This window comes from Aspergillus piperis, assembly GCF_003184755.1.
Source record: "Aspergillus piperis CBS 112811 unplaced genomic scaffold BO85scaffold_2, whole genome shotgun sequence".
Taxonomy (NCBI): Eukaryota; Fungi; Ascomycota; class Eurotiomycetes; order Eurotiales; family Aspergillaceae; genus Aspergillus; species Aspergillus piperis.
In genome coordinates, this window is record NW_020291592.1 from 2,750,017 (window position 1) to 2,774,132 (window position 24,116).

Genomic DNA, 24,116 nt, shown 5'->3' on the forward strand with positions numbered 1-24,116 from the left:
GTACTGACAGTAGACCCCTTGGATTACGCGCTAGGGTGTGAACTACTTGAGGGTGCTATAACGAGTCGGTCGTTTTTTTCTTCCCGTTAGAAAACTCTTCTTGGCCCTCTGTATCATGGAAGGTGGATCAGTAGTAGGTGATCCAAAGCATTCGTCATGATATTTTTAGGCAACATCGAGCCAGATATGTCATGTGCTAGTGGTCAAGGCATCCACGATGATGAAGAATATGTCCTATTTATACAATAGCAAGTTGTACTATCAGTGGGATTTCAGGGTTGATAGTAAGACCCTGCTTACCAAGTACCTACGCACTGGTACTTGGCCATGTGGTTCAACAACTACCTGCCTGTGATGATAGTATGGGAGGATACACGGCAGATTCTTTAGTGATATCAGTCTCTGAATGTCATACGCTACATAGCACAGAACAATATACTAAGTGAATATTCAATAGATTTGCTCATTTATCTGTCATGTCATGATGCACCCAGTTTGTTAGCAGGGCAGCTACAGGCGGCTTATCCGGGGGCAACTGTTCTTCTGTATAACCATGTTTCCTCTTACTTGGGTAGTAGCATATATATGGCTTTCGGTTCACCTCAATAAATGATAGTTGATTTCGAGCCGTTTCCATCTCCCGGGAGAATAAGTCTAGGGTTCTTGTTGATCGTCGACTTCTAAGCTAACAATGTCGGCACCAATTTTTGATCATCGCAATAAAGGGAGTATTCTTCATGAACAGATTCCTGCGATATGTGATCTTTTTTGAGGGCTCAATTTGCTCGCTCATGCTTTATCATGATAGAGAATTGCTTACTTGACATTTTCATACTGTTGATTGAAATTTTACCATGTTCCATGCTGGTGTAACGGATAGAGCTCCCTTAGAAGAAGATATCTACAGCTTATGATAAGGTTGGGGAGCGTAAGACTCTATCTGTGATGTGGCCAAAATGCACCATTTGTGTTGAGCGAGGATTATCTTTTTCTTTATCCGTGATCATGCTTCTCATGTATTCGCAATGTTGGACCACAACTCGCCTATCGGAGTCCTCTATAGTCCGGGTTTGAGAGACTTACGAGCACAGAAAATGCCACCCAACGCTCGAGGGAAAGATGTCGGCATCTCCTTTCTTGGACAGGCCTAACTGTGAGCTTTTTGTGAAAAGTTTCGGGCGCGACCGAGAAACAGGAATCGCAGGGCTGAACGTTGCGTTTATCGAGCTTGACCGTCCGACAAATAGTGTCTCCGCACCTCTCAACCGTCAGGAGAGGGGGAAGAAATGACATGCAATTTGAGCTAGCACTCACGAAAGGCAATGTGCACGACCATTGCCCCTTCCATGTTCTCAAAGTTCGTGTCCCAACACATGCTGCAGTCCCTGATGCTGGAGTACCAAATTCGTTGCTAAAGAGCACGAACGCTTGGATTTACGCCAGCTCATTGGTCTAGGCTGGAGGGAGAGGCCGATTTCTAGACTTTAATCTATACTGCTTCTGAGATATCACAGACGCCCTAAGTCGGTTCGGTGCGCATACAGATAATACCACTGTACCTGATCTGGTCCTGGATTTGGGATCACATCATTGAGTGCTCGCCTCCCTCTCTATTCGATGCAAGGTATCCTTATCCTGGACGAGAAATTCATGGCCTGTGTTGGCATGTCAACAAGGAAGAATTGTCATGGCACAGGAGGAGAAAAGCAGCCGGAAGAGTCCAGAGAAGAGGGCGCTTAAGCGCCGTGACGGGAATGGTGGATGTGATAACCAGTGCAGCTGGCCAGGGACTAGTAGCTCAACACGTGAGGGGACGAAGAGGGGTGGGAAAGGGAAGGAAAGGAAGGAAGGAAGGGAAGGGTCACCTTCACCCTCATCCACTCCCAACCCATCATTTTGGTTCTCTCAATTCTCTCGTTCCTCCTCTACCCCCGATGTCACTCCCAGCGACTAAGTATGGATCAGGCCAGGGTGAGTGTTCATTCTGTTCCGTTGTCTTTCCGAAAGCACACACACACACACAACTGTCCCATATCAACTGACTGATCCCTTCCTACAGTACTAGTAGATAAACCCCTCATGGCTTTTTCTTCTTTTGGAGCTACTCGGAACCTGCAGCAGAAATCCTGCTGTTGACTCTCGCGGGCGTTGATGGCCGGCGGTTCTGCAACACCTGTGGTTGGCTGGGCCCCGAGACGATCAACAGTTGGCGCCGGGAAGAAGAAGCCAGACCGGCTGATTGACTCTCCTCATTCGCTCCACGGGTGACAGGCCGTGCATCTGGAGTGACAGCACGGGAACCTCCATGGCCTTTGCCCCGGCGTATCGCGACTTTCCCCACTGTGATAAGCCAGTCCAACTGCTCTAGTGGTGTTGCTTGATATCCAGTCATCGTGCTCCTCACCCCTGTTGTCCTCTACTCACACCCAAGACCATCCCTCGACCACCCAATCACCGGCTTCCCTTTGATGTGCTGCATGTTGCCGGGCGCTTATTTTCCCCTTCACATACAGTCCATACAATCCAGCTCCCGATGTGCACTCCCCCGCCTGGCGACGGATGGCGAGGCCAGGGCCCATCATTGATATTCAAATCGGTCATGCTGCCCAGAGATCGTCTTGCCCTCGCGGCTCCTTCATCTTCTTTTACTTCTCTGACTCCAAACGTATCACTTCAGCCTTGCGCTGTGGCCCGCCCCTTGGTTCAACCTGTGCACGATCCAAGAAGTGATTTCAAGTGAGGTGAAAAGCCAAGCAGTAGGCCATCGGTTCGTCCTCTCTCACGTTGATCCCTTACCCTATGTCTCCCAAGGTCAACTTTGTCCAACTGATAGTCCTTCACAGTCAGGGCTTGCACGCTTGCCTCATCGTCGTCCTACATTTAGGTACGTGCCTTTTGGATATTCAGCTTACAATTCATGGGGACATGATCCTACACACTTTGCATTGGCTCCTTCGTTTTTTCTGTTGGAAGTTAATTAGTGTGATTTTAGGCTTGATGCTTGTATAGCTGTGCTGTCACAAGTGCCTGCCGTACTTCACAGTTGGAAATCGACCGGGCGAAGGTTGAGAGCTGGTTCTCTTCATACCTTTCGAGTTCTCTGCAAGCCCCCTTTGCGCTCAGCGACTTTGCCTGCCTGCACCGCCCGACAGTCACTATCGCTCCCCTCGGCCTCTAGAAGCAGTGTCGCCTGTGGCTCTTATCCAGTCACCAACCCGGGGTAATGGCGCTACCATCACAGCCTGCTGTGACTACAGAGGAACGGAGCTCTTCCGAGTGGTCGAGTTCCTCGCTGAAGGGTGGTCGAACAGCTCGCTTCGCAGAAGCAACCATGATTCACTCCCCTTCTAGTCCCGGAGACAGCGGAAAGTCTCCTTTTGCCGACCCTCCCAGCAATTCGCAGACGCCCCCTGACGTGTCTGACCTCGGCTTCGGATATGTAGCTGCGAGTGACCCTGCTAAGCATGCCTCGCATCACGATATCCCAGCCAATGACCAGAAGGGCGCTCTCAAGGTTCCAGGAACACCAGGCCGGACTTTGAATCCGTTGAGTCCAACGTTTCGAGAGGAATTTTTCGTGGAGAAGCAAGAAAAGGTTACGGAAAAGGAAAACCAGAGAGACCTGGTAAGTGAATGCGAGTGTATTTGTTGACTTGTCGGGATGCTTACCCGGGTTGCTATAGCGCATCAAGTTGCGTGTTCGGGTAGCCAAGGTGTTCCTTCGTTTCATCAACCTTGGCTGCAGTATGATTGTCCTTACCATCCTGGGAACGACATTGACTGTCTTCAACGCAACGAAGTCACTGCCTGAGCGAAACACTTCCCCTCCGTGGGAATTTGGCACAAATCCTTGGCCACAATATCTGCTTCTAGCCGTTTCATGTCTCTCCTTGATTGCCTGCCTTGGTGTCTTCTGGGGCTACTGGAGAGGGGGACGCAGACGTGCACAGAAATATGCGGCTTATTACTCGCTCCTGTCGGTGTTCCTCTTCATCTTCCAACTAGTCATGTGGATTGTTGCCGCCGCAATCTTTGAACATTCGAAGGCTACTGGAGACGACAAAGACCTATGGGGCTGGGCTTGTGTCCATAACGAGAGAGAACAACTATTCAAGGACCAAATCGACTACGCACTCCTCTGCCGTCTGCAGGTAAGTCAGCTATCTAACCAGTACCTGCTACATGCTAACGAACATCTATAGGACTGGGGACTGGTCTGTGCCGTCATTGAAATCGTCCTCGAAGTCTTTGTCCTCGTAATCTACGGTGTCATTTTCTACCGCTTCTGGAGCAAGAGAAAGCTGGCCAGGTCGATGGACCGTCGAGACAGAGCACGAACAGACCTGTACATCGCTCAGCTCCGCCAGAACATGGACCCCAACACGCCCGGATTTCCCACCATGCCCAAGGCTCCCTTCGTGTCAACCTCAATTCCTCAAGACCAGTATTCTGCTGCTGAGAACGGACAGATGTGCACAACCCAGTTCGCCACTCCGACTGATTTCAAAAAGCAGTCGGCGTTCCAGCTTCAGCCGCCCCCGATTAGGGTGCAGCAGGCATCTCCACAACCAGTGCAGAGTGAATTCCCACCGCCACCTGCACCGGCCCCGGTTCCAAGCGCTCCTAACCAGCACATGGGTGCAGCACCCGGCGAACGCACCTACGAGTCTGTGCCCATTCCCGGTGCTTATGCCGGCCCTATGAGTCCTAGTTTTCCGCACGGAACCCACCAGTAAAACCCCTGACCGTTGCCTTGCTGGCTGGACATAAGTCCAGAAGAGAAAATAAGGAAAAGGATCATGTCTTTAGATACTGACAAACCAGTCCAGCTTTCAAAGACTTGGCCCTCAAAGATTGCATATAGCTCTCGTACTCTTTGATGATGATTGATCTGTTTTCGATATGACGTGGTCCCTCGCCTGTTTCTGGACTACCTCACGGCCGTTTCCCCCTATCTACTGATTACCCTTCACTTTCTATATAAGTGTCAGCTTTGTTGTCTAATTGTTTTTATACCAGTGATACACTCAACTACGGCTTTTTGTCTAATCATTTTCTCTGTTTTCTTTTGCCGTGGCCTATACAGGCGTATCATGGCATGTAATTGCGGAATACTTGGTTGGAGGTGGTTAATTATAGTGTTGTTGTTCTTGGTTGTGCAACAGCCAGGATGGTGGGTTGAGTTGGACAAATAGTTAAGATCTTTACAGTAAAGAGTAACCGGATCTCTTACTTATTATGTAAACAAGGAAGTGTCATGGCGTTCATGACATATCCAGCAACGTATGAACATGTAAAATAAACACGAAACCATAACGTTAACCATCCCTGACATGTAGGTCTATCACCTACCCAAGTGGAACGCGAATAAGTTTAGAGAAACGCACACCACCCATCCAGCCACTAAAACTCCCTCCCAATAGCACCCAAAGCCTATATCCAACCGGAAGAAAAATGAACATCCCTCGTATCGCATCGTTTGGCATTCCATACAAAGACCGTGACTGTACAATCATTCACGTCCACACACGCAAAGGCAGAACTGTCACATGAGCTCTGGATTATATGGCTCCTTCTTCGAGAACGGCATTTGCATCCTTCGAAACGAAGATCTCCTCCAGCTTGCCGGCACCGACGCCGTCCGACCCATCATCGTTCCGCAAGACCAAACCCTGCTCGTTGGCCAAGTGAAGCAGACAAATGAACCCAAAGGAGGTGCTGATGTCGCGTAGAGTTTCTCGGGGATACACTGTCTTCAATGAGTTCATGATCTGGGTAAATCGAAGGCTCTCGTTTGCTTGTTTCTCGTCCTCCAGTCCATGGTCTGGGCTGGTATCCATCGGCTCCGGCTCCGGCTCCGGCTGCGCTTCAGCTTCAGCATCATGAGGTTCTGCTTCCTCGGAGGATTTTGTAGGGTCTTCAGCCGGGGGAGCAGGCTCGAAATGCGTAGTTGATATCAGCCGCTCACCCATGCCCTTCCACATCTCCACTTTCAGTCGCCGGACGTCCACCTTCTTGGCAACTCGTGCATATGCCACGTAGTCAGGTCGTGCCCTACGTGCGCCCTGCGTTACCAGCTGCGAACCAAACCCACCACTGTTCTGCGTGGCCCCAGGGCCCGATCCCATCATATTGAGAAGGGCACTAAGACCTGTTGCACCGCCGGCCTCGCCCGCAGATGTGCCTGGAGGTCCATCGGCAGGGGGAGACAACATTTCCCTGGCATCTGCAAAGGGGAGGTTGTCGTCATCATCATCCAAGCCGAAGCCGTTGGGGAATGCCAAACCATCATCATCTGCAAAAAAGTTGGCATCATAAGCACCCTGAGCGCCTTCTTCGGACGCTGCAGCATCTTCCACCTTGTGATTAGCCCAGAATGCCTCGTCCATCTCGCCGTTACCTGCCGTCTGGTCTTGTCGTCGCTGAGTGAATTGCCGAGGACCTGTCAGCTTCTTTGAGCCCATCTTAGCCTTAGGTTTCAAGAACAGACGAAGTAGCTGGCGCGAATTGAAGTGTTTGTCATCCGGAAGTAGGTTGCGTCCTTTAGTCTTCCACTGCGTCTTGGGCAGGGATATGGTGGAGTTGGAACTGGCCGGAGTGTATATTATCTCAGCAATAGCCGGATCCAAAGGAGCACCAAAATCGAGTTCAAAGGGCTCCTTCTCCTTGCGCTGCTTTGGTGCCAGATTGGCATTCGTTGTGGCCGTTTGCTCCTTGATTCGCCGGATCTTCCAGTGCTCGGGGCCAGCCCAGTTCTTTTGCAGGGCGTTATCAAAATAGCTGAGGATGTTCTCATGGTCCCGGTTCTCTGGTTGGTGGCTGAGAGAGATAGTATATGGATCTTCATTGTCGAGCTCTTCACCATCAGCGTTCTCATCACCTTCCCTATCGACGCGGTGCACCTTGAGCATTGGTTCAAGAGCAGCCTCACGTGCCCACGCCTCACCACCGTCACCAAAACCAGCATCGCCACCCAGGTCGAATCCGGCTAACGTAGCGTCGTCATCATCGAATCCCACGGCATTATCGTCATCGAGCATGATGCCCGATGCATCGTTGGGGTGCTGACTTTCCTCCTTGTCATTACGCCAGTCTTCGGGGGCTTTCAGGAAGGGTATATCTAGCGAGCCGCTCGGATCACCGAGGTCGAAGTTCTTGAGTGATGGGCAGATATCCTGGGTCTCGAGGCGGTCCAGATCCGGAAAGAATTTGCTCGCCAGCGGAGCTATGTCAATTTTTGCGTTATCATCAAAGATATTATCCGCCGACTGGCTGGGGCCGGATGGGGAGCCTGGCTGCTGGGGTTCTTCTGACTCTTCCAAGTCTTGATTGGCATCCTCTGCATCCTTGGAGGTCTCCTCAGCGGCATCGTCACTGCTGTCAAACACGATGCGCCCTTGGCTGTCTATTGATAGGTGGTTAAGGAGCAGGCCTTTAGCACCACCTTCATCAAAATCCGCCGAGGCTTTCTTAAACAGAGGATCAACTGAAAATTCCAGCTCAAACTTCTTCAGCTGGAGCGAAGCGAAGGAGGGGGCAAGGGTAGCTTCATGTGTCCGTTGTGCCTAAAAGTGCCAAGTTAGTTACCCTGAAGGATGTCTATATGTTTGATACGCCTACAAACCTTTCTCCGCGCCTTCCTGGCCGCACCTTCATCACCGTCCTCATCATCCTCGGCATCTTCCCCGTCTGCGCCAGCTTCGCGAGCTCTCTTATCCCGGCTATCCGCCAAACCACTCAGCAGCTTACCCGTCTCCGTTGCCACACTGTCTACTCTGCTTGTATAAATTTTCACACATCCATCCAAGGTGCAACTGGCCTTCTGGAAGTTCACACCATCTCCTTCCTTGAGGAGAGACATGTCGTGGAAATAGTCGATCAAGGCAAAGTTCCAGGAGTTATTGGCGTTAATCTTGTTGTCGGTCGCCATCTTCATCCATTCTTCAAAGTTTGCCAAGATAGGCACGCGCTTCATTGGGGTGACTGCCCGACGGCGTCCGTCGACATCGCTGTCGCGACCCCGATGTCCCGATCCACGGGGGGTCGACGGGCTCATGTTGTTGAAGTCGTGACCGGTGTATCGTCGAGGGGGCATGGGGGTCTTCACGGCGGCCTTGATCTGATCCATCTGGCGATCATGTCGCGCCTGTCTGGCCTCCATACGGGCCGCCTTCTCGCCCATGTCATCATTGAGCGGGATCCTAGTACGGTCAGCGCCATGGCTGCATTATAGGATGAGATGGGGTGCGATAGTATAGGACATACTTCATAGGTGAGTGCTTATGAGGGGTCGATGCGCCGCCGGTGGAGCGGCGATTCTGGGGTTTGGCGACGCGGGGCATTGTGAAGTAATCCCCTGGCCGTAGGAGGGGGAGGAGGGGGGAAAGAACGACGGTAACTGTAGCGACTTCCTCTTTGGTGACAAGGAGAATCAGATCAATATTTGATAGGAGGGGAAAGGCAAAATATCAATATCGCAATATCAAGTTGAGCGTGCCCCGATCACCGCCTTTCCATGTGTCGCAAAAAGGGGAGGCAGAAAGTCCACTCCAAGAAGAAGCCGAAGAAAGGAACTTGGAAGACAGGGAAACAATCAACATAAACATACGGCCGCGCGGCAGCAACCACCCGCGCACTTTCTTTGAGTGATCCACAATACATTACAGGACATTACATGCACTCGGTATCCGGTACGGTACCCGGTACCGTATAGATGTTCCCTGTAGGTATCGGAAAGATACCAGAGTTATTACACAGTACATGCAATATAGTTTGGTTGTTGAGTAGTTTGAGATAAAGACATAAAATGATCTTGTGTGAAACTTTCATGCAGTTTGAATCATTTTGCATAATGGGTTTTATCTCAGTCCAAGCAAGCTGTACCCACTCAATTGATCGACTAAATGGATCATCGTCGGCATCTCAGCTCCTCTTTCCTTCCCACCGCCTTCCCGATCTAGCTTGATGTGCTTTGCTTGGACTCTCCGCTCTTCTGACATCAATTCCGTCACTTTCTCCAATCCATGTCTATCAATCGTCAAGTTTCTGGCAAACGGCCCAAATCTTAATCCCATTACCTTCCCCCCTTGCTTACTCTCTTATCTTGGCTTTGATTGCTTCCATTTTGTTCCCCTGTCTTCCCTTCTCCGATTTCCATCTCCATCCCTCCTCCCTCCAGGCTTCCTCAACCTAAACTAACCAACTAGTTCATCCGGCCTTGTGACACTCTCCACCATCGCTTGCTTATCGCCCAGGATGCCGCAATCCGATCGTCCACCATGTCTCCTCTATTGATACCCAAGTTTCTTTCTCGACGTCCCGCTTCTCGGAAGCGTGGATATTCGGCCAGACCTTTTTGGGCGTGTTTACTTGCTTTCTCTCTCCTGGCTATTCTCAGCTGGGTTTCTGGTCGCCTGGCCGAGCCAACCGAGCGGGTCTCGGTTCACAATGTCGCTCAGCTTCGGAAGCGGGACAACGCGCTGGAGGTATGACAATTGAAACACCATCTATCGAATTGGGGATTTGCTAAGCTTGCTGTGTTGATTGACAGTGTCGTCTCGTCCGTCAAGCCAAAGATCAATGTGCCTTCGTCCTATCGAACTGCGCCGATCACGAAGAGGGTCTCTTCTCCTACCTTCAATTCTACTACTGCACTGCGGCAAAGGCCAAGCCGATCGCTTTTATCATTATCGTCCTGTGGCTATCGCTTCTCTTTAGCACCATTGGCATTGCTGCCAGCGATTTTCTCTGTGTAGATCTAAGTACCCTAGCCAGTGCCCTCGGTTTGAGTGAAAGTCTCACGGGTGTCACTTTTCTTGCATTCGGAAATGGCAGTCCGGACGTGTTCTCCACCTTCGCCGCCATGCGTTCGAATAGTGGGAGTCTGGCCATTGGAGAGCTGCTCGGTGCGGCAAGCTTCATCACATCCGTCGTTGCTGGATCAATGGCGCTGGTCCGCCCCTTCAGGGTTGCTCGGAGGAGTTTCGTTCGTGACGTCGGATTTTTTATCCTAGCAGTGGCCTTTAGTATGTTTCTTTTGGGCGACGGCCGCCTCCATGTCTGGGAATCGGCCATGATGGTGGCGCTCTATTGTTTCTACGTTGTATTGGTGGTGACGTGGCACTGGTATTTGACTCGACAGCGTCGCTCCTACGAGAGGAATCTAGCTGCTCGGTCACACTTTCACATCCCGGACAACCAAGAACTTGACATCGAAGAAGAGGAGGAAGATGACCCTGGCGTCGCGTCGGAGGCTACAAGTCTCCTTCACGGCGAAGATTTCGACGCCCTTGAGAGATCCGGTGTTCCAGCCTGGCAAGAAGGGGAGGAGGACGATGAAACCCGTAATCGGTACCTCGCTGAGATCCGCGACAACATGCACGTTTATCGGCCCACTACAAGGAGGCGCAATACCTTAAATCCCATCAGACCAAGTTTAGTGGGTGCTTTGGAGTTTCAGTCCGTCCTCTCTTCACTTCAACGATCGCGGAATATTCATCGCAACGAGTCGTTTGATCTCGAGCGATGCTCAGATGGTGAACGATCCCGCTCGCATTCGCGCCTGTCAGACAATGCCTCTATTGTGTCTCATCCGCGTGCCAGTCGTCCCTCGCTGGGCGACCGCTTATCTCCCAATGGAAGCATTGGTTCAGCCCGCACTCGAGCGGTGTCTGCCAACGCTGCCGCAGATCTAAAACTAGACACAAGCATGTTCACTGTCAATACTCAGCAGCCGCTGCTCACTGTTCGTCGGCCTTCGGTGGATACTCAATCGCCCTCAGAAACGACAGGCGCCTTAGCATCCGATCAGAGCCCAGGATCACAACTCTCCCCTCAATTGGCCGTCTCGCAAGCCCCCAGTACCGAGTCGAACACGCATCTTCAGAGCCCGAACCTTCTTGCGCCCCCTGGTGCTTTCCATTCACCAACTTATCAAGTGTCGAGTTCTCGTCCTCGATCCCCGCTCCCGTTGTCCCCGCGCGGAACGACCCTCTCCCCGGGCCCAGCAAATGCTTTCCCGGAAAGCCCTACCAGCCCATTCCCACCTTTTCAAGATGTACCCAGTTTCCCATCCTCTGGGGCACCCAGCCTGCGCCTTCCAGCCGCATCAAGTCCGACGGAGCGGTTGCAGATTCACGATAGCGCCTTCGATGCTGGGAGTAACCGGACGGCAACCCCGACATGGTGGCCGCACCTGCAACTCACTTCCCAGCCCATCCTTCCCACCTTATTCCCGACTTTGGCAGGCTGGAAATCCAAATCTTTCTGGGAGCGACTCTTGGGAATTGTTGCTGCCCCCAGTGTATTGCTCCTGACAATTACCCTCCCAGTGGTTGAACCTGTACAACCTGATACGGGTGCAAACGCTGTTCCCGTCATAGTAACTTCGGCTGACGGCGATGGTGCACCATCACCTGCTGTGCGACTGCCGGAAGATAGTCCACTTCTTCGTGCGCTTGACCAAGAGTCCATTTCACGACGAAACACGATTGATCAGAGTGGCAAGCCAGAACCTATCCCGAGACATTCTCGTTTCGATTCCGAATTGCCGGCCATCCAGTCAAGCATGGATTCCCCACCGCCACCTGCGAAAGAGTGGTGCCTTTGGCTAGTCTGGATTCAACTCTTCGTGGGACCCTTCTTCGTGGCCTTGATGTATTGGACGACAGTTGATTCCGATTTAGATGTTGAGAATCTTCTCCTGCCGTCCATGGTCTCCCTTCTCTTCTCCTTGATATGCACAACCTGCCTGATGATCAGCACACGGCACGACCTCACTTCTCAGCCTCCAGGTGCCTGGCGTCCCGTTCTAGCATTTTTAGGCTTCATCGTCGCAATCTGCTGGATCGCAACCATCGCCACCGAGGTTGTCAGCCTTCTCAAGACCCTAGGCGTAATCTTGAACATCAGTGACTCTCTCCTCGGCCTGACTGTGTTTGCAGTGGGTAATTCCTTGGGCGACCTGGTAGCAGACATCACGGTAGCCCGCCTAGGATATCCCGTAATGGCGCTGAGCGCCTGTTTCGGAGGCCCCATGCTGAATATCCTTCTGGGTATTGGCCTAGGCGGGCTTTACATGACCGTGAACGCCAAGCCAGAAGCCATCGCCGCGACGGGCGGATCGTACGAGATTGAAGTCTCCAAGGTCCTCGTCATCAGCGGTGCTACTCTACTCATCACCTTGATTGGTCTGCTGATCGTCGTCCCCTTGAATAAATGGAGGATGGACCAGAAAATTGGCAGGGGCCTGGTTGTTCTCTGGGTCATTAGTACGCTTGGCAATGTCCTCGCCGAGCTTCTATTCTGAGGGTCAGGCCTTAAGCGTAAGTCAGAAAGAGCCCTTTATCAACTACCTTCTTTGTAAGCGTTTTTCAGGGTCTATCATGACTGGCTCTTGCTTCAGTGTTGCGAGCGCTTCTTTTCTCTCTGTTGTTTTGATTTTCGCCAATCCATATATCTATGGATATACTTGTGTGTTCTCATTACACATACTGTACATATTTTATGTATATATTGGCATGTTCTGGTTTTTACGAATACAGTGATCATCTGACACAAGACGCAACCTTGGCTATTACCGTCTTCTTTAGTTTGAAGTCCAGAATCAATACAGGCTGAAAGAAAAAAACAAAAAGCATCCGATGCTTTGAACTTGTGATTAAACAGAAAACCGACGAGAGAAGGATAGAGAAAATCAATGAGCATGGTTCCTTCTTTGCTCTCCCTACAACCCATGACGAAGGTAGTTTCAAAGGAAAGCGCAAAAGTGTATCCAACAGGGTGTGCGTGGGGACGTAAAGGCTCAGTCCAGAACACGCCCCGCGGAAGAGCTAATGCTGCGATCGTTGGTCTGGACCTTTCGAAGCCCCGTTCCCGCCTGGATCGACGCTAGCAAGGCACCTCTACCAGAGCCGCCCATGGGAGCAGCCGGGGGCGCAGGTGGCGGGGGAACGCCTGGAGGTGGCACTGGAGGCGCCATGGAGGGAGCCGGGGCGGGGGCAGGCGGGGGCGGCGGGGGAGGAGGCACAGCAGCGGGGGCAGCGGGGGGTTCAGCTGCCTCAGTCGGCGGTGCGGGGGTTGCTGGACTATCCTGGACGGGAGTAGACGACTTTGAAGGAGTCTTGTCATCCATAGCACTCAGAGGCCGGGGAGGAGCCATGGTGCCGAACAAGATGCTTGCGAGTTGTTTCGCGCTACCACCACCCGGCCGTTCATCGTCATCATCAGAAGAGTCGTCAAAATCCGATCCAGCCGCCGACCAGTCATCATCCGCCTCGGGACGCACTCGAGACTTGCGCTCCAGCGGACCTGGCGCAGTAAATGCAGGCTTGGAGCTCTCCTGCTGCTGTGCCAGCCGATGGAAAGGGTTGGTCGACTGAGACTCGGCTTTTGGAGCGGCAGGCTGAGGTGCAGGTGGTGGAGGCGGCACCTGGCTGTCGGACGGGCTGATTCTCTTGAAGTAAGGGTTTTTGGACTCAGCTTCTGGGCTAAGACTGGTGGGCGCAGCGTGGCTACTAGCAGACTCAGCGGGACTGGTCACGACTTCTAACTCTGGAGCTGGAACCGAAGGCGCAGGAGCTGGGGTCGGCACTGCAGTATCTGCGGCAGGAAGAACTTGACTCTGAGTCGGAGTACTGTCCTGCGGCGTGATGTTGATAGGGCCTTCCTCATCCGAGGAACTCTCATCCAAGCCCTCCAGCTCCAATTGAAGTTGACGCTCGCGTTCTTTGGCCATCTCAAGCTCAGCACGCTGGGTGGCGAGTCTCGCTTCCTGTTCTTTGGCCGCACGGGCTGCCTCTTCCTTGCGACGCTTCTCTTCCTGCTTCTTGATCTTCCCTTGTCGGACCTGTTCTTGCAGTGCGGCAAGACGGGCCTCCTGGGCCTCCTTCTCCTTCAGGAATTCTGCTTCGCGTTCTCTGGCGGCAGTTCTGGTAAGAGATGTTAGTTTGCGTAACGGCATCAACAGTCAGGAGTAGGGCTGGCAAGGGTTACATACTCTAGGCGGGCTGTCTCTTCTTCCTGCGCCTGCTGTTCCTCTCTAATAGCTTGTTCCCGTGTAGATTGCTCTATCTTAGCTGCTTCCTCCCTTGCCTTCTTTGCTTCGGCTTGGCCTGCACTGTCAGTCCGACCCTTCCGAGAAGGCGGTGCTGGAGGAGGCTTCTTGCCGGCCGGCTTAGCAGATTGTGCCGTAGGGCCACCCTGCTCTTCGGCCAGACGACGTTGTCGCTCTTGCTCCCGCTTGGCATCTTCTTCTTCTGCTCGCCTCAACCGCTCTTCACGTTCTTTTTTCTCGCGCTCCTGCCGTTGAAGCAGAGTCTCTCCTGCGTCACTGTGGGGCTTGAGCCCTGCAGCAGCCATCCGTTCAGCGATCCGCTTCTGCGCACGTTCCCTAGCAGCCGCAACACGGTCCTCATGCGTAGAGCCAGCTGATACGACTGAGCCGGTAGGCGTCGGGGAATTTTGCGAAGCAGCTGCGCCTCCCAGTGGCGATTCATCGTAGCGGGACCGCTGGCTTTGCGTATCTGCTGCTCTTTGTTGTCTGGCCAATGATTAGTGTATGCCCTCCTGTATGATAAAACTCGTATCTTCCAGGGAGAGAGTGAAGATACTTACTCTTCCTTGCGAACATGCGCGGTGCGGCTGCTACGCTTCAAATCGTAAATAAAGTCGCGAACCACATCTTCAACACCCAAGGCGTCCTCCCAGCGTCGCCGTTCATGCTCACGCGTCGAACTTTCACCACCATCCTTAAGACTGTCTTCCAGACTCCGCGCAAACTCTCTAACACTTTCCTCGACGTCGCGAGTCATGGTCTCGTTTCTCTCCCTTTCAGCTTTAACAGTAGCATTCTCGGCCTCGAGTCGGCGAGTTGCAGCTCCATCGTCGTCCTGGCTGGCGGGAACGGGCCTTCCGGCAAGTTCAGCGGCGCGGGCTTGCATTCTGGCACGGGCACGGGCTTTAATACGATCGGCTTCAGTGACTGTGCCCCCTGGGCCTGTACCCACGATAGAGGATGCACTGTTAGGATGTTCCTTTGCATCCTTCAGGCGGAATAATTCAAGTCTAACCTCCGCTATTTCCCGCTCAACACGCCTTACTTCTGATGCCACTTGCGGGACTTGATCTTCATACGCCTGCAGCTGACGACGTAGCGACCTCCGTTCGGCCCCGGTATCAAGATTACGGAAGGAAGCATCAGGATGGGTGTCAATATCGTCCTGTACCCGTCGTATCCGGTCCATAAGACTCTCCGCTTCCCTGCGGTCTCGCCGATCTAGAGCATCATCCTCTTCCGCTTGATTTTCGTCTTGGAAATCCACCGCATCCAACATGATCTGGGCTTCACGAATCTTCTTCTTCAGCTGGTCCACGGACAGCTCTTCCTCGGAAGCCTGGGAAGCAGCAGGGGATGGCGTACGTCCATTGTTGCCAACTCGACGACGCGCGCTGGAGCGATACCCAGCAGCCGCCTCGTCGTTATTCTTGAATAGTGTAGCATCTTTCCGACCTACACCCGGAGACACCGCACCACCACGAAAGGAGTGCTCTTTCAGGTAGCTCACACCAGTCTTTTGTGGTTGCAAGAACGCGCCAGACGCCTTTCGGCTCTCTGCATCTTGAGAAAGCAGGGACTTGATCGTGCCTATCGAATCGTTCAAGTTCCTGGTGGATGGGGGAACAAGCTCCGGGGGCAGACGATTCGGGACTGGGTATCCGTTCAATTTCCGGTAGATTAGATGCATTGCCACGGCAAACTCATCCATGTTCAGGCGTCCCCTGTTGTTTGGGTCGGCCAGCGTCCAAATGCGTTCCAGATCAGACCGGTTTAGACCACTTTGTCCCATAATTTCGATAGCAGTATCACCACCAATAAAGCCTTTGCGGAAACCATCCCAGGCTCGAAACAGATCGTCATAAATCTTCTTCTCTTCCTTGGTGATGGCCCAGGGAATATGAGCGTTTCCAGAAAGACCGACTGTAGTGAATCCACCTTCGCGGCCTGGCTGCGGCATCAGCTGCTGCTTGAGAGCTTCTATGTTAGGCAAGCCAGTTGCCGGCGCATTCACGAAGCCCCATTGCCCAGGTATGCCTGTAGGCTGTGCGGTCAGAGCCGATACTCCTCCAGTTTGAGCAGGACTCAAATTTGACCCGAAGCCAGTAGGCATTGGAGGCATTGGAGGACGAGGACCGCTGTACCCAGTCGGCTGAGGATTGGTCATGAATCCAGTGGCTTGTGGCTGTAATTGCTGGGACTGTCCAGGAAACCCAGTGGCTTGCGGGGCAAGGGCAGAGTTTTGGCCCGGGAAAGGGGATTGACTTTGTTGGAACCCCGTCGGCTGAGGGAAACCCGTGGGCTGCGCTGTGAGCTGCGTCAGAAGCTGCGCATTACTCGGCTGCTGTGGCTGTGGCTGCTGGGGGGCGGGGGGAGCAGATTTATTCTCTAAGAGAGGTACATCGAAATTTGGTACATTCGTTCTAGCAGCAGGTTCCGGCTGAGTATCAGGGACTTGGAAGGAGATGATGTCCACCATGCTCGAGACTTCGTTCCTGATCTTCTCAGGGAGGGCGCTAGGCAATTCTCTACCCGTGATTCTCAAGTTGCACAGGTACATAGCCAGGGCAAATTCGGGGAAGAAGAGCTGGCCAGACTTGGTAGAATCCGAGAGCACCCTGTAATGGTTAACGCCTTCACTTCAATCTATGGGATGTAACCAGATACACACCAGATTTTGGACAAATCACTCCCATTCAGCTTTGACCGCAGAAGAAGCTCCTTTGCCTTATCACCACTCATTGTCTGATTATCTCCAACCGCAGACTTGAAGAGCTGCTCGAATTTTGCCTGGTCCTGCGCAGTGATGAAGGAGAGCCGAATGTTTGGTATCTTACTGGCAGACGCCTTAGGTGGCGGAGGCGGAGCCATGCCAGCAACATCTTGGAACGAATCCGCTATTTCCGACGAAGTCCGAGGCGCCTGACGAACAGGGAGGCCAGTGCTTGCGGGAACCTGGAACTGCGGAGGCTGCGACTGTGCGGGATAACCGGTGATCTGGGGCTGCTGAACCGGGGGCTGGAAGCCAGTTGGTTGCGATTGTGGTACTGCGCCCGGAAACCCTGTAAACTGAGGTTGGAGCTGACCAGCCGGGAACCCCGTGGCTTGAGGCTGCAGCTGAGAGGCCCCGAAACTGGACATTTGAGGGCCATAGCCAGTCGGCTGAGGCGCAAATCCACCCTGCTGTGGCGGTTGTTGTTGTTGATGTTGGCCAGGGGCAAATTGTTGCGAGTATGGAGACTGCTGCATGAAAGGCTGTCCCGGACGTGCGCTGTTGGCGCCGCCCAGGAAGGTGTTGGATGAAGAGTACATTACCGGAGTAAGGGTTGCATCAAAGACAGGACGAACATCAAAGACAGGCTAACGAAGAAACGATTAACAATGCCGAGGAAGCAGAAAACCAAGCTGATGGCGCACAATGAGAAAGAGGAGAAGCATAGGAAGTGGCCAGGCAACGACGGAGAGGGGGGGATCAGGAGCATCCATCCGATCAGGAGCAGTGACGCTGCCCCCAGTTACGTAATCAGGGACGCCCGCCGATGGGGGAATCCGCGGAGCGGTGCACTAAGCTCCATCGGGTAGCTATCACGATGAGTCCAGAAGCTATCTACACTATCTACGCTACCCACTGGGCATACCATACGGTTCTCTTCGATTTATGTTGCTACCAGTCCCAATCTTACAAGACATGGGAACGAGACAGACAGGGGGATGAGTTGAATGATTAACGGCTACGGCAGCAATTGACATTTTGTCCCGAGGCAGGTTGGAGCGAAAGGCTTGGTCCGACTAATCACTGGAAGCAAAGAGAACAAACATAGAATAAAGGGTATGACCAAGAAACAAAGCACGCATGACCAGCTGCGTATATCCGAAGCGAAAGCATGTAAGTGACCGCTGACCCAGCTCTTCATGTTCTATCTCCACCTGTCGATGGCTAAACACCATCCTGGACGCCATTCTGCTGCTGAGCGGTAGCCCCTACCATCTTACGGAGCTCATATTCCTTGGTAAATTCCCGGGAGAGAATACCCAGGTCCCGAACGAGCTCATGGCAGGCTGCGATTACCGCATCCTTGGGGGAGACATCGCCATCGGTCTGAACTCGAAGCTGGAAATTGGGAACAAGCGGATGGGGAACCTGTGACAGTCACGTCAGCCCTGACGCATACTAACTCAATAGATCTAAGAAAAGCAACAACTAGGAGCATAAAGAGCGCCCGGAACTAGAGGCGAGTGTATATCACCACCGCAGACATACCTTGTACGCAGCGAAGAGAACATGGGAGCTTTGCAAGAGGCGAGAGCGGATCAAATTCCCCAATGTGTGATCTTCCTTGTTGAAGGTGAATATCGCAGAAGAAGGGATGCCTGGCATGAGAAGCCCATGTTAGCAATGAACGCAAGCCGTTTAGGTCCGAGGTTAAGATGACATACGAGTATCGATCTCCATCTCAACTTTGTTCTCGCCATTCGCAAGAACGAACGACTCGTATCTAGGTTTCATACTGCGTCAGTGGACTGGATGTAACAGACACTTCAAATTTGAAGGAAAATAGAATCATCAAAGAAAACCCGAAGCGGACCTCGGCTGCTGGTCATGAGAAACATTGATGGTGGACTGGCAGCGGACGCGAGATCCACCACTGCCATTCTTTAGGCGCGCATACACCATTTCTGCAGGCATGATGGACTCCATCCTGAAAAGGGTTGTGTCTGGGAAAGATTCAAATATGACAGAAATGCTGAAGGGTGAAGACAACGCAAAGCTCGAGATCGATCCATTCAATGAAGAATCTGGACAAAGGGGCATAAACATTGAATATGAACTGGGGTAAAAAGAGGGGAGCACGAGTAAAGTCCAGAGCATAGTCCAGCACCCTGGGGCAGTGATTGGAGCGGGAAGGCAAGAGCATGTGCCCCTGTTGATAGCTCCGTCCACAATGAGACTTCACTGTCACACCATTCACTCCAGCTAACAGCTCCCGAACCTAGAACACGAGAGAAAAAGGGGGGGAAAGCCAAGTGAAATAGAACATGCTACAATATGGATTGAGTATATGTAAGAAGAACGTTCCACCTACCGGTCTGGTGCGTTCATTTTGTAGTTTTGGTTATATCCAAAGGTGCGTATACCAAAAGAGTGAAATAGCTGGACGGGATATTGAATATCTCGTGGTTTTATTAGGCCTGTAAGTGGATGGCCACCAAAAAGGACGAGCAGAGTGCTGTATAGATGAAGCAGGGAATGAAACAATGTATCCAATAGATATGAATACCACTTGGTGTGCAACTTCTGGCCTTTCACGTTGGTTTTGCCACTTTTTCCCTTGCTCAGTTGGACCTTTGAATTGAGTTAGTTGTCTGACCGACACGCGATTAGTATAAAAAATATTTGAATCACCTGATAGAGTTATTATATATAAATACGACTGGAAACTCCCGCCGTACTGTTGAGAAAGTGATGCTGCAATGCTGGGATTGCAGAATGGCTGGTCATGGCAAGCTCCAATAAGGTTGAAATCCCGTGATGTTCATCACGTGACTGGAGCGCTGTCCGTGTGGGCCAAGTGGAGTGTGTTTGGTTACTAAGCTACTTTCGCGCTGCACGACTTTTGACTCCAGCTGCTGCGCTAGATCATAGAGATAAACTACGCATTATATGGCATTTGAACTAAGGCTTCCCCATCCGCAGGCGGGGGGCTCCGATCAGTTATTATATAGATACCAGCCTCAGATATCAACTCCCTTAACCATAAATTGTGATGTTAATCCGCTACACATTGAGTATACAAGACAGAAAATGCATGCACAACTTGCTAAAGCAATCCAATTACAACCCTCATTTGGGTTGGAAATCATCAATCCGTAGAAACGCCTGTCATGATCCCGCACCCTGCTTTAATAGTGATTAAGAAACTGGGAGATCAGGGAGAGAAGACCCCTCGTATAAACGTAGAGAAAGATCAGGTCATGTCCAAGAAGGTAAAACAATATAGAAAAGAACGGAAGGGAAGGTAAAAGGACACGCAAGAGGAGAACGCGCCAACAATAATAGGAATTAGCTGGAGAACAAAACATATTCACTGCTCACAAATGCACAAAGTGAGATAAAACTCCTTCAGGTCCCTATAAAGAGCACGGGACTTCGATGGCAAAATCACAGCCAAGCAAAAATAAGCGAAAGCATAACATGCACAGGACATGATACCCCCGCTGCGAGGGCAAACAATGTCAATTGACAGCCTGTCTAATGCACAGCATTCAACAGATCTCCAAAGCTCGACGTTTCTTTCTTCATCTTCCAGTTGTTGCGTTTATTTTCTCGTTTCTTCATCATTTCGGCCCAGCCTTCATCATCGTCCTCGTCATCCTGCTCCGCACCAATACTCGGCTTGCTAGCCCTTATCGGTTTGCTATCACTTGGCATGGGACGGTGGCTCATCTGAGACGCCTGTGGCGCCGCCGGAACTGCGGCTGAAAGCGAGGACTTGCGGTTTTCATCATTCCATGACTTCGGTATGGACGAAGAGCCGATATTTCCTAACTCGGGTTGCAATGTTGAGACGGGTCTGTAACGAGGCGCCAGACCAACGTTACTGCGTTCCGATGGTGCAATCGACGGCGCATACCCTTGCCCAGCCGGCGTGCTTGGCCGGAGGGCCCCAGATACATGTGGCATAGCTGCACTATTGAGACGGGAGGAAACATTCGGATCAAGCATGCTTAGTGTCCGCTGATCGCCCGAGTACCCAGCATGGGCGTTACTCATATTGCCAGCTGAGGGCATTGAAGATGGGCGCGCATTCAGGTTGGCACCTAGCGCGGGTGGAGGCCCGCCAGGTGGCATTAATTGGGTGTTCTGTCCGCCTTGCATGTGAATCATCTGCTGCATCCACTGCATTTGCATCTGCACCATTTGCGTCATCTGCTGAGACAATTCTATCTGCGCCTGTTCAGTCGCAGAAATCGCCGGCTGACCGCCACCGGTATTCGGCGAGCTTAGACTCATCATCGTGTAAGGCCTCGGGATGCCGCCAGGTTGAACAGGTGGCACAGGCATTCCTCCTTGATAGTCGTACATGGCTTGGGTATTAGGGCTACCTCGCCGCATTGCCCTTGCTCGCTCCTCCGTGGCAATGACACCTACTAGGCCTCCGGGCGGTAGCGCTGGCGAAGGTCCACCATGGACCGATGCTCCTCCTCCAAAGGCCAGAGACTCTCTGTTGGATTGATTAACCAAACTGGCTCCAAAGTAAGGGTCTCGCGGCAAGTTTCGCGCAAAAACAGGCAGGCTCCCGCGATTGTTTGGATCCCGTTCTGCGACCGAAGCAGGAGACGGGGAAGGCAAGTACGGTTGCTGGAAAGACGCCCGAAGGTTAGGAATGGAGCTAGATGGTGCCAGACGGCTTGGAGGGCGATTCCTGTTGGGGAATCCATGAGCTGCCAGAATGCCCAAAGGAATCTCTTCGTCATCATCACCATCACTGCTTTTCCCGCTCCCCGAGGTAATTCCAGGTTGTAATAGATTCGGCGCACTCTTACTAGCCTGGTCCATTTCGGTTCTCATAGCTGGTGCAGGAGACTCCTGGCCGGTCACCTTCATCATCTGCTGGCGATAAACTGAAAGATGGGCCTCTTGCTTGCGCCGCTGTCTCTCGGCCTCACGGTCTTTCTCCACCTCGTCATCGTCATCGTAATCGCTCTCTGCGGAATTCTCACTCTTCGAGGCGTCGCTGTTCGACCGTCTGAGCTCTTGCTGCTGACGATAATGTTCGAATTGAGATGGGGTCATGACTTTGTTCGTTGAAGAGACCGAGACTGGCTGTGCTTTTTCGTACTGTGCAGCCAAACGGGCATGGGCTGCAATCGACGGATCCAGGTGATCTGACAGCACCGGGGAGCTCAATGAGTTCTGAATAGATTCCCGGCGATCAGGACGAGAAGACTTTGCCCCAGGCTGGTCGAATAAAGGCCCATCATTTTCCGCATCCGAAGCCGCGTGGTCAGCCATGAATGGTATTTGCGAGCTCCTTTTAGAGTAGAGAGATTCCATGATTAATTTCGCGTCCTCGTCTTCAACAGGTACAGAGTCCCGCCTGTTCGAGTAAACCCCGCTTCTCCTCAAACCCGTGTCCGCCGTCGTTCGAGGCTTTGCCAAAGAACGATGGGAGGTAGTAGCCAAAGGCGTAGTACCGGACAGAGGCATAGATTTGCGCCGGTCTCCAACGGAGACTGGATCGATATTGCGTTGATATGATTGTGTTGTCGGTTGTTCGTTGGGTGAATCAAGAGTGGTTAGCAGGCCCTCCTCCGAATGTCGGCTATCCCAAGAGTATGGTGATGGCTCAACCTCCCTTGAACGGTCAGTATCAATTGGAGCAGGACGTGAGACCCTCTCATCCTTTCGAGGCAAGGCATCTGGTCGACTGGAAGGTCCGGGTGAGTCCTACAGTAGAAGTTTAGCGTTGTGCTGCATTACTTCATGGGATTGGAGATGCAACAAGAAAGGCTTGAAACCGAGATACTGAATACAGAAAAGGAAATCCCATCTTACCAAGTCTACTGGCTGATCAAGAGAAGAGTCCTTCGACCCATAATAGCGCTTTCCAATATCACCAAACATATTTTGGAAGTCGTCGTCAATTTTTCCAATTCGAAGTTCTGTATCGGGAAGCTTTGGTGGTGTTGCAGTGCTTGACGTGCTTGTTGTCATTCCCCTGCTTCTAGAAGGGCCCGGTGTAGATGGCTGAGGCGGAGGTACCGGCGCAGATGTCTTGGAGAATCTCCCGCCGAATGAAAACGTGCGACCAGCTGCGCGAATCGCACCTGATAGGGGAGGAATTGGTATATCGTAGAGGTTTCGAGTGTGTGGCGACTGCGATTCGGGCTGTGGCCCGTCTGTTGAACGGCGTGCAGATGTGCGAGGTCGCGCAGATGATGTACCTTCGAATGTACTACCACCACCACTCCAGGTCAGCTCAGCCACTTCCTACCGGGAAGAGGGAAAGGGGTAAGAACTCATCGGACGAAAGAGGGGTCTCATACTGATGTCTTGTTGGCTGGGAATTATGCAAAGCAAAGATGTTATTGTCATCCTCCGAGGGGGAATCCAAAGGTTGACCTTCGCTTAAGCGCTTTGCCACTAAATTACCATCACTCAAAGACTTTTTGTCTCCGGACGGTCGTTCAAAGACTCGGAATGACGACTGGGGAGGATTTTGCACTTCCTCTAGAGCATTGCTAGACGATTTTCGACGGGCGAAGCCCTTAGGAAGCTTGATTGGCATTGGGCTGAAACCAAGGCGACCACTAGTGACGCCGGAACCACTTTCAGAGAAATTGAGGGCGCAGCCAGCGGCTCCAAAGTCCACGAAAGTCCCAACCCCTTCTCGGCTGCTTTACTCGGTTCCCATGAACCGGGATTCCGCGACGGGTGGAGGGAGGGGAGGGGTTATGGGCTTGGGAAGATTCTGGGCCTGTCCAATCCACACGAATTTCGATCGTAGCGGGGCTTCTGGTCAAGAGACTGCCGGGAAATGAAGTGAATGACGTGAATGGGCGAAAATAGCGTCCAGAAAATCTTGTGGTGGATAATGATGCTTTGAGCTCACTCAGGGGGGGGGGGTCACAGGAGAAGATCGAGAGAATAGGCGAGGTGGCCTGAGAGAAGGTTTCTGATACACCGTATAATCGATCAAGAGCAGCCAGGACCCTCTGATTCACATGCGGCCAGCGGGGCTTAGAGACTAGCAGTTATGATAAATTAAGAAGGGCCATAGGTACGCATCGGTGTGGATTCCGGTCGTTGTTGGCGAGGATGGGGACCTCTCCTCCGATCGGTTTTAGAAGGGTAAATAAAACAAACCCACCCGGGAGACCAGAAGGGGGGCGGCGGGCGTGTGGATGATGGATAAGTTTGCGATGACAAAGGCGAATTTTCTCTTGTAAGAAATGCCAAACAGAAACCGCAACAAGAACACAGTAGGGACAAAAAAGAAATTAAGAGACAAGAAAAGGAAATAAGAAGAAGAAGAGGAAGAAGAAGAAAAAGGTAAAATCA

At 52.1% G+C, this 24,116-nt stretch overlaps 7 protein-coding genes across 7 annotated transcripts; 2 read left to right on the forward strand and 5 right to left on the reverse strand.

Annotated features, from left to right (window-relative positions):
- Positions 1–2,059: 2,059 nt before the first annotated feature.
- On the reverse strand, positions 2,060–2,595 carry BO85DRAFT_134901 (uncharacterized protein). Its single transcript, XM_025654030.1, has one exon. The coding sequence runs from the start codon at positions 2,390–2,392 to the stop codon at positions 2,102–2,104; it is 291 nt and encodes a 96-aa protein (XP_025520338.1). The 5' UTR covers positions 2,393–2,595; the 3' UTR covers positions 2,060–2,101.
- A 346-nt stretch (positions 2,596–2,941) lies between these two features.
- Positions 2,942–5,149, forward strand: BO85DRAFT_134884 (uncharacterized protein). Its single transcript, XM_025654029.1, has 3 exons — positions 2,942–3,625; positions 3,684–4,151; positions 4,203–5,149. The coding sequence occupies exons 1-3, from the start codon at positions 3,224–3,226 to the stop codon at positions 4,734–4,736; spliced, it is 1,404 nt and encodes a 467-aa protein (XP_025520339.1). The 5' UTR covers positions 2,942–3,223; the 3' UTR covers positions 4,737–5,149.
- Positions 5,150–5,464: 315 nt separating this feature from the next.
- BO85DRAFT_474893 (condensin subunit BRN1) lies at positions 5,465–8,342 on the reverse strand (the record flags this gene model as incomplete). The annotated part of the gene is made up of 3 exons (XM_025662684.1): positions 5,465–7,565; positions 7,625–8,201; positions 8,266–8,342. 3 exons carry the CDS (start codon positions 8,340–8,342, stop codon positions 5,562–5,564), a joined length of 2,658 nt encoding a protein of 885 aa, XP_025520340.1. The 3' UTR covers positions 5,465–5,561.
- Positions 8,343–9,129: 787 nt separating this feature from the next.
- BO85DRAFT_413624 (sodium/calcium exchanger protein) lies at positions 9,130–12,715 on the forward strand. Its single transcript, XM_025657615.1, has 2 exons — positions 9,130–9,485; positions 9,551–12,715. The coding sequence occupies exons 1-2, from the start codon at positions 9,279–9,281 to the stop codon at positions 12,305–12,307; spliced, it is 2,964 nt and encodes a 987-aa protein (XP_025520341.1). The 5' UTR covers positions 9,130–9,278; the 3' UTR covers positions 12,308–12,715.
- On the reverse strand, positions 12,406–17,499 carry pan1 (actin cytoskeleton-regulatory complex protein PAN1). Its single transcript, XM_025659362.1, has 4 exons — positions 16,725–17,499; positions 14,614–16,671; positions 13,997–14,539; positions 12,406–13,928 (listed from the first exon to the last, which is right to left on the reverse strand). Exons 1-4 carry the CDS (start codon positions 17,363–17,365, stop codon positions 12,803–12,805), a joined length of 4,368 nt encoding a protein of 1,455 aa, XP_025520342.1. The 5' UTR covers positions 17,366–17,499; the 3' UTR covers positions 12,406–12,802.
- Positions 17,500–17,769: 270 nt separating this feature from the next.
- On the reverse strand, positions 17,770–19,345 carry BO85DRAFT_445842 (DNA-directed RNA polymerase II core subunit RPB11). Its single transcript, XM_025659363.1, has 4 exons — positions 19,138–19,345; positions 18,491–18,549; positions 18,315–18,424; positions 17,770–18,194 (listed from the first exon to the last, which is right to left on the reverse strand). The coding sequence occupies exons 1-4, from the start codon at positions 19,152–19,154 to the stop codon at positions 17,991–17,993; spliced, it is 390 nt and encodes a 129-aa protein (XP_025520343.1). The 5' UTR covers positions 19,155–19,345; the 3' UTR covers positions 17,770–17,990.
- Positions 19,346–20,218: 873 nt separating this feature from the next.
- BO85DRAFT_135026 (uncharacterized protein) lies at positions 20,219–23,757 on the reverse strand. The gene is made up of 3 exons (XM_025654031.1): positions 23,102–23,757; positions 22,611–23,010; positions 20,219–22,502 (listed from the first exon to the last, which is right to left on the reverse strand). Exons 1-3 carry the CDS (start codon positions 23,341–23,343, stop codon positions 20,304–20,306), a joined length of 2,841 nt encoding a protein of 946 aa, XP_025520344.1. The 5' UTR covers positions 23,344–23,757; the 3' UTR covers positions 20,219–20,303.
- Positions 23,758–24,116: the final 359 nt, after the last annotated feature.

Excerpts from the sequence above, each read along its gene's own strand:
- BO85DRAFT_445842 (XM_025659363.1), bottom strand. Across the intron at positions 18,425-18,490 it reads TGAGATGGAGATCGATACTC|GCATCCCTTCTTCTGCGATA; the intron begins GTATGTCATCTT and ends TTCTCATGCCAG. Across the intron at positions 18,195-18,314 it reads TTCTCTTCGCTGCGTACAAG|GTTCCCCATCCGCTTGTTCC; the intron begins GTATGTCTGCGG and ends TGACTGTCACAG.
- pan1 (XM_025659362.1), bottom strand. The coding sequence starts at position 17,365 with ATGTACTCTTCATCCAACACCTTCCTGGGCGGCGCCAACAGCGCACGT. Across the intron at positions 16,672-16,724 it reads AGTGATTTGTCCAAAATCTG|GGTGCTCTCGGATTCTACCA; the intron begins GTGTGTATCTGG and ends TAACCATTACAG. Across the intron at positions 14,540-14,613 it reads GCGCATGTTCGCAAGGAAGA|ACAACAAAGAGCAGCAGATA; the intron begins GTAAGTATCTTC and ends ATCATTGGCCAG.
- BO85DRAFT_135026 (XM_025654031.1), bottom strand. The coding sequence starts at position 23,343 with ATGCCAATCAAGCTTCCTAAGGGCTTCGCCCGTCGAAAATCGTCTAGC. Across the intron at positions 23,011-23,101 it reads TCCCAGCCAACAAGACATCA|TACATTCGAAGGTACATCAT; the intron begins GTATGAGACCCC and ends TGGTGGTGGTAG. Across the intron at positions 22,503-22,610 it reads TTGATCAGCCAGTAGACTTG|GACTCACCCGGACCTTCCAG; the intron begins GTAAGATGGGAT and ends CTTCTACTGTAG.
- BO85DRAFT_413624 (XM_025657615.1), top strand. The coding sequence starts at position 9,279 with ATGTCTCCTCTATTGATACCCAAGTTTCTTTCTCGACGTCCCGCTTCT. Across the intron at positions 9,486-9,550 it reads AGCGGGACAACGCGCTGGAG|TGTCGTCTCGTCCGTCAAGC; the intron begins GTATGACAATTG and ends GTTGATTGACAG.
- BO85DRAFT_134901 (XM_025654030.1), bottom strand. The coding sequence starts at position 2,392 with ATGACTGGATATCAAGCAACACCACTAGAGCAGTTGGACTGGCTTATC.
- BO85DRAFT_134884 (XM_025654029.1), top strand. The coding sequence starts at position 3,224 with ATGGCGCTACCATCACAGCCTGCTGTGACTACAGAGGAACGGAGCTCT. Across the intron at positions 3,626-3,683 it reads AGGAAAACCAGAGAGACCTG|CGCATCAAGTTGCGTGTTCG; the intron begins GTAAGTGAATGC and ends GGGTTGCTATAG. Across the intron at positions 4,152-4,202 it reads CACTCCTCTGCCGTCTGCAG|GACTGGGGACTGGTCTGTGC; the intron begins GTAAGTCAGCTA and ends GAACATCTATAG.